This window comes from Chinchilla lanigera, unplaced genomic scaffold (genome assembly GCF_000276665.1).
Source record: "Chinchilla lanigera isolate Chin_1 unplaced genomic scaffold, ChiLan1.0 scaffold00005, whole genome shotgun sequence".
In the NCBI taxonomy this organism is placed as follows: Eukaryota; Metazoa; Chordata; class Mammalia; order Rodentia; family Chinchillidae; genus Chinchilla; species Chinchilla lanigera.
Window position 1 is genome coordinate 21,482,521 of NW_004955406.1, and position 7,982 is coordinate 21,490,502.

At 47.0% G+C, this 7,982-nt stretch overlaps 1 protein-coding gene across 5 annotated transcripts in view; it reads right to left on the reverse strand.

The window, feature by feature from the left end:
• Positions 1 to 289: 289 nt before the first annotated feature.
• Rgs8 (regulator of G-protein signaling 8) overlaps positions 290 to 7,982 on the reverse strand; it is a 40,709-nt gene continuing 33,016 nt past the window's right edge. For all 5 annotated transcript variants that reach the window (XM_013521476.1, XM_005375010.2, XM_013521471.1 and 2 more), the window contains exons 6-7: positions 6,650 to 6,816; positions 290 to 5,263 (exon numbers count right to left, since the gene is read on the reverse strand). In XM_013521476.1, the coding sequence (XP_013376930.1) occupies positions 5,081 to 5,263; positions 6,650 to 6,816 (350 nt within the window). In that variant the 3' untranslated portion in view covers positions 290 to 5,080. The remainder of the gene's footprint in view (positions 5,264 to 6,649; positions 6,817 to 7,982) is intronic.

The window sequence follows — 7,982 nt, forward strand, 5'->3', positions numbered from 1 at the left end:
CGCATTTTCAAGCAATAGGTGGTACAAATAAAAATACCACCTGGCCTTTGTATAACGCTTTACAGCTTCAAAGCAACTCTCATCACCCAAAGCCACTCTCCAGCCCTCACATTCATCCCCAGACCATTCACATCGCCGTTCCACCCACGCTCCTGCTTTCCTGGTGGCCAGCCCCGTGTCAGCCTCTGCGGGGGGAGGCCGCGTGTCCCCTCTAGGTCCACGTGTCCTGAGAAGAGTTTCCTCATCGAGTCAGCCGGCCAGAAATGTGGGCAGAGAGCGAAGGGCAGCTTGTTCAGGTTCTGTTTATTATGTTCTCACAGCCTTGTTTATAGTAAAGGTGAACGACATTATTCCACTTTACATGGTAATGAAACGACTCAGTGAGGACTCCGTCAGCCAAGCGGTTTATATGGCAGATGAGCTGCTACAGATCTGTTGTGCTGGCGAGCGACTCAGCTAATGCTACCGTGGATGGAGGGGCACTCGGTGCCCAGCCACCTTTTCCACGCCTGGCAGAAGGGAGGGAGCAAAAGGACAGAAAAGAAAGAAGAATCAAGACTCAAGGAATAGTTTATTGAGGGGACTGGACCCCAGTGGCAGGAAGGCCAGTGGCCACAGCCTGAGGTCTTCCGTCAGGGCCGCCAGCATCTTATGGAGTCCCGAGACAACACAGGGACAAGATGACATCCTAGTTCTTGGCTTCTCCATAGCCTCATGCCCAGGGGCATGGCAGCACACATGGCGGCACACACTCACAGCGCCACCTTCCGTTTTAACTCAGAAAGATATAGATTTAAAGAGGGCTAACACTTGGCAGATTGAAGACAAGATTGGGAAGCCACAGCTCCTCTGCCTGGCTTGGATGTGGACACACACAGGGTAAGCAGAGTTCTGAGCGCTCTTGGTGGTAGGAGACCATCCTTCCTCTGAATGTGCCCCTCCTCGCCGTTCCCTCTGGGACAAGGAGGAGCAGACATCGTGATGACAGCTTGTCTTTCCTGCCCCGCTCCTTCCTCTGCCGCCTTCTGCATTGCCAGCCTCCCCCAGCTCTCAGCACAATAGGCTCCTCATTTCCTCACAGCAGAGCCAGCTTCTCCACTAACCAGGGCCTGAAGTACCAGAACACCCCGGCCTGGCCAAGGAGAAGTGCCCAGGGCCCACACCCAGAGGCCAGCCCTGCAACCCAGGCAGAAGGCCTCTTCACAGCTTTGGTTTGTCAGAGCAGCAAGATCTGGTGAGAACACCATTAAATAAAACCAGCTGGCAGCTTCCCAGCTGCCTATCCAACCTGGGACCAAAAAGGGAATGCGGAGGGCTTGGAGCAGGGACCAAACCCCAAAATGGCCTTGGAAAAGCCTCCCAGATCTTGATACTCCCGAGAATGTGCCACCCTCTGCTGAGAAACGTGGAAGTTGTTGTTACTACTATTTTCACTACCACAACACGCTTCACTCACTACCTGAGCTCCAGCTCCCTGTTACGTGGCCTTAGGTACAGAGGCACAGTCTAACTCAAAACAACCCAAAACAAAAGCGCATGAAAACAAACGAGAGATCTGGCTCATCAGGCAAGCCTAGGGGAAGCACTGCGCACAAGACTCAGAAAGCATGGTAAAGCATCTCCTGACCAAGTACCCCTGCCGCTCACTGCTGACATGCCCTCTGCCAGACAGTGCCTGTGGCTTAGACCCAACCCTTCAATCTCAGAGAAACAAGTCAGACTGAGATGGGGAGAAGCAGCTCTCCCAAGAGTCTAGCCCCAGAGCTGGCAAGTTTCCTCGTTGTGCTTTTGCATCTGGGTGGGCTCTCGCCCTCTCACCCTGCCACTGTGTTCTGCCTTTAGCCTGCTTCTCCTCAGTCCTTAGGTTAGTGCTTCCTCCTCTCATCTGTACACCAGCACCCACTGCAGAGCTTAAAAGACCACTGTCACCCAGATCCCACCAAACTGCTCTGACTCAGCTGATCTGAGGTAGGACCTGAACAATCTCGTTCGTAATACCCCCCAGTTGAGGCGAATACATAGCCGAGGTTAAGAGCCACTGTCTCAGACCACCTTTGTTCCAGGTCCACAAGCCACTACATACCCAGTTTATAAAAATACAGATTCCTGGGCCCTGCCCCAGATCTATTGGCTCAGCATATCTAGGTGTGGGACCTGAGCAACATTTATTAGAATTTGTAACAGGCTTATGGGGTGATCCCAGTGCCTACACAAGTTTAATACGCTGCCCCAGAGGATCCCTGTCCACCCTAGAGGTGTCCTGGGCTGTGAATATTTGTCAATAATTGTTCTGCTCAGTCCAGCAAAGGCAAGAGCAAACCTCACACCAGCCCCCAAACAGGTTAGCACTCCAGTGGAACCAAAACGCCACCCAGAGATGGAGAGAGGAGCTCAGAGCCACAGCTCTGCCGGCCCACTGCCTGGGCTTGCCTGGAGTCTGCAGAGACCCCAGCCCAGAGCAGGCCAAGCATGAGGAGCAAAGAAAAGTGAAACTTGGAAGCCCCTCCAGTGATGCCCACCCATGAGGTGGATGAGGCTTGTGAGGGAAAAAGAATGGGATGGGGGCGGGACCCAGAGACATGGAAGGTTAAGGATGAGGTATGTTTGGATATTGCTCTAGATGTTGTAAACATTTCTCTTTGTTTTGTCACAGACCAAAATCTAGGTCGGCATGACCAACATGCCTAAAAGTAGGCATCAGAGCAGGGAGCTCTGTGCCTTCTGTGGGAAGCAGGGTGTACAGGGTGGGAGGAAAGCCACCCACGTGGGAAGATCATGTCTGGAGTACACTAGTCCAGTGCCCACACCTGTCACACACACACACATACACACACACACAGATGTTCCACAGGAGTACCACACATAGAGCTACCACGTTCTTCTATACACAGACGTATGCCCACATGCCCTTGTCTATCTACAAAATTTAGAATACTGAAGCTTGGTCCTTCATACCCCCCACTGTGGGAGGGAGGCACCAAGATGCGACGACACCACCATTGACCACCTTCGTTCCACTCACAGTTGAGGAAAACTCTAGGTCTCAAATGAAATCCCACACAACACTCTTGTTCCAACCTTCCTCCTTGGGGTGTTGGGATCGGTGAAAAAACCTTCCCAGAACATAACTCTGTAGTTCCGATTTATATGCACCTCATTTTCAACAGTAGAATTGGCAGCAGATGCACATTTTGTATGTAAACAATATTTATAATACCCTGTTAGATAATTTAATCATTAAATTAACTCTGGCAGCTTTAGCTAAGAATGGATTTTTTTTTAACTGGGGTGGGAAGATACTATCTGCCCTAACTAGGAACACTATTTGAGGCTTCGGAGTTCTTAAGCATGAACTCCCACAGGTCTGTTCAGTGTTGGGCCAGGAAGCAGGTATTTCTCTCTTTCCAGAAGTTCACCCAGACGTGCCAACCCTCACTCACAGACGACAGTGGCCGAAGCAGAGAAGTAGGCACTAACACTAGTAGGACTTGAGGGCCTTCTTGGTCTTGTCTGGCTGTAGCCAAGGAAGAAAGTGATTCTCAAAGTTACAGGACGGGGGTGCAAATGCAGGGACACCGGCATATTCTGAAGACGCCCAGAACACCACCAAAGGAGAGTGCTTCAGCCCGTTCTCCATCACCCGCACTCCAAGGCCTTTGCCTAATCTTGTGCTGCTTCATTGCTTCGAGCTGAAGGGTTTGTAGATCTGCGATGAATCTAAATCCACCGGACAGAAATTCCCGGTAATAGCTCCATCATGCTCTTTGTTATTCACGTCTCCTGGAGACCAGCCTCTTCCAGGCTCCTCTTCCACGTTCTGACCTCTCTGCTGAGGACTCATCCCCTCAACGCTGCTCTTGTGGCAGTCAGTTTTTTCCTGCACAGCTGGAGGAGGTTCTGTGCTGTTCATCATTCATCCTCCAAGGGAGTTTCCTGACATTTCCAACAGTGGCCACAGGGTAACAAGAAAGCATTTTAGGAAGCTATCCGTGGTTCAGTGTTCACAGTGATCTTCTTATCCACACCTGCATATGTTATGTTCAATCCCAAAGGCTAACAACTGAGAAGAATGCTGACTCTCAATAGCCAAGAGGGGCCTTTCTAAGAAAGCAAGCTCCCAGGAAGCAAGCTGGAGAAAGCGTCAGCCCGGCTCCCTGTTCTCCCCCATCATAATTACATGGCCTGCATGGAACGGGGGAGATGGACAAACAGGGAAAGTATTAGGCACTGGGAGAGCTGTCATGCTATGGGAATTTACCTCCCTTTGCCAAGCTGTCTGTCTTTCTAAAAGATATGTGATGTCAAGAGAGGTGAGGGTAGAGAATACATTAAGCAACAGACAGGTTATATGGAGCCCCATTACACAAAAATCTACTGGTTTTACATTCCCTGGTCATTTGGAAAACTTCTAGAAAAGTTCCTGGTAGAATTGAGGAATATTTGCAAGCTGTGTCTTTCTTAGCGACAGCTCCACTCAATAGTCATGAAAGAAATCCCACAAGAGTCTTTCTGGAAATGCAAGGGTAAGGAAGTCCTATAAATTTCCTAGGCTAAGACGGGCAGTGGTCACAGGTTCTCACACTGGTCAGTAGACATGGAAGAAACGGCTGACTCTGTGGAGGATACCTGCTAATGATGCCAGAAACCTAGGATTCCATATGACAGTGCCAGAAGGCTGGGGTTCCACGGAGACCTCTCTCCTAGGCTGTGAGGTCTCAGTACCTGGGGCTGGTCTCTGCATTGGGAACTGCATTTGCATTATTTACAGACTAGCCTAGCACAGCAAATCTGCCTTCTCAGTGGATGACCCGAAACATTATGAAGGTCAAGTTGTTGACCCACAGAAGGGCAACACCAGCAAGGTCCTACCACTAACTTAAACACAAATATGGGTAAATGGAAGAAAGTCCAAGCTCTGGCAGCTGGGTTACTCTTTGGAATGGCCCTTCATTTCTCTTCACCCCCTGCCTCCTACCCCAAATGCCACCCTTTAAACACCTATGAGATTTCACATTAGAATATGGTCTTGGCAGCAAGGGGAGGGGAAAGCCGGTGATTTCCAAGAGTCCCCATCTGAGGTTTAACTGAGCCTCCTCTGGCTTTGGGACAGCAAATCTAAGTACATTTTGGACCTCAGGAACCTGGGATAAGAGTCTTTCTCCATGAGGCTGTGTACTTTTCCCTGGGCTTGGTCAAAGCAAGTCAGGGATGGTTCCTGAATATTCTTTCTTGTAGCTTCTCGGGTCTGGAAGTCAATGTTTACCTGGAGACACAAATAGAGAACAAGGTTACAGACCCTTGAGGACCAAAGCACCTGGCAGCTGGACCTAGCTGCAGAATAATCATTAACAACATTTTGTATATTTAAGGGGATGTGGGCATTTCAAGCTGTTTTCATGAAGCTCGTCTCTTGAGATCACAGCAAGATTCTAGTGAGGTCTGGACACTAAGTATTCTTAGTTCCAGTTTATAACTAAGGACATTGATGAAAGCTATAATGCTTGTCTAAAGTGGTATGGGAAGTTAGTAGCAGAACCAAGACAAAAATTCCCAAATCAATTGACTCCTAATCCAAGGACCTTCAAATCGGACAAAGGGTGTTAACGTAGCTGCCCTAGAGTGAGTCTTCTCCCTGTCCTTTCATAAATACTGAGGAAATAGATGCCCTATCGAGAAAGATTTTGGTTAGAACATAATTTGTAGGGCCAGGGATATAGCTTAGCAGCACAAGTGCCTGCCTGGCAAGCACAAAGTCCTGAGTTCAATTCCTGATACCAAAACAAAAAATGTAATTTGTATTCAAATCAGCATTATAAGTGGCTTATAGCATCCTACCTATTCCACTGGTAAAAACTTCATGTATACCAAGTCGAAGTATAATTGAAGACTTACAGGCATATAGTACAGCTGAACTCATAGACAACAGACTTTTTTTCAATTAAATCCTCCCAACTGAAATTCTGAACTATAACTCACAATAGCAATACATAGAAATTCATCATATCAAAAATAAAATAATATAAATAACTAAATATTCACTAATCAGTGGCAAATATTGAGTAGGTAACTTATCTCAAATCCTCAGAATAGTCTTGAAAAGTAAGTAATATTATTCCCTTTTTTACACTTGTGCACACGAGATTCAGAAAGGTTGGGTAACTTGGACATGATCAGACAACCAGTTAACAAGGAGCAGAGACTGAAATGAAAATCCCAAAGAAGATACTTATTGCATTAAACTGTACTAATTTTTCCAGGAAAATAAACATGGACTCATAGGTATCTACTCTTACAAAACCCCTGTAGCAATGCAGTTCCTGCCAGCTTGTATTTGACGGGCAATGAAGATATTCCTAATACAGCTCCTTTAATAAATGTTCTGAGCTTCCAATCCTTTAAAGATAATTCCTTTGGGGCTGGGGATGTACTGAGCAGTAGAGCATTTTCCTAGCAGACACAGGCCCTGGGTGTTTGGTCACCAGCACCACAAAATCATCATCATCATCTATTAAAGGCCACCAGAGTACAGCAGCTTAGCTCAGTAGAAGAAAGTCTCCATCACACCCGGCTCAAACTCCTGTAAGGAAGGAGGTGAGAACCAGCAGCCATACACTGAGGTCTCACAAGATGGTAGCAGTGGCCTACACACCTCCCGTGGAGCCTGCACATCCACAAACTCTTCAAAGATCCTGTGGGCCTTGGAGACCAGCTTCGCCGTCGACCTGGTCTTTTTGAACTCCTCACAGGCCAGCCAGAACTCCAGGTTCTCCTCACTGAACTCCGTCTTCAGGAAGGCACGGAAAGCAGCCACTCCATCTGTCGATGTGGAAGGAAAAGAAGAAAGATAAGAAGAAGTTTAAGTCCAAGGACTACGGAAGAAAGAGAAAGATGGTAACGTAATGTGAGAGCCTCAACTGTCCAGGCCCGTTGCTCTACCACATCCCCTTGAAAACTCTACTCCCTGAGGTCTAAACATCCTCAGAATAAGCCATGCCTCTTATTCAGAGTTATTACCAGGGAGAGAAGTTTTAAAAAGCCATAGTCAAAACAAATATGGGTAGACCCGGTCACTTCTAATCAGCCCTCGGTGCTCACTGCCGGTCTCCTAACACAGATGGCCATCCCCTGGGGCTCCTGCTGAGCCTGTGTTGCTAATTAGGCTAAGGCAATGCATGTAACCCATTCCCTCCCCAATCCAAGACCACACCATAAGAAAACACATAAACTAGAGCAAGCCAGTCAAACTACAGGGAACTGTCAATGCCTCAAGGCCAATCCTTTACTGCTCCCTCAAAGTAAATACCCCTATGGCAAGTTATTCTGTAATATCATGCTGTCACATGGACAGCATTCCCAGGATCTTTTAGAAAAGCTTTGAGGCCCTGATTTTTAGGGTTTTTTTTTTGTTTTTTTGAGGGTCTCATATGCAGTTCAGGCTGGCCTTGAGCTCACTTTGTAGCTCAGGCTCATCTCAAACTTGCAACAATCCTCCTACCTCAGCCTCCCAAGTGCTGGGATTACAGGTGTGTACCACCATGCCTGGCTTATGCCACCATGCCCAGCTGAGGCTCTATATTTTGATGTTTTATTTTGTGCATTCTTTAAGGTTTTGGTTATTGAATTATATGTTCTAATTGAGATTGACTATAATTTTTTACCAGATAATTTAATGGCTAATACACCTTTTTATCCTTATGAATCAATGTCATAGGTGTTGTGAAGTAGATCTTCTGATCAGCACAAGATGATCAGGATTACCACATCAAGTCAGCATGGGAAATAACACTTATTTATAGCTTGCACTTACAGTTAATGCTTTTATTTTAAATATTTTTGAATAAATACTTTAACCCTTCAAGTGTTTTCCTTTAATCAAATAACTAATACCTATATAGGAATCTACAAACTGTCCTCAGAAGGGCAGAAACATTCAAAAATAAAAAAGTGCTGCCTTGGTTAAAGACTACTCTAGTGATGCTTTT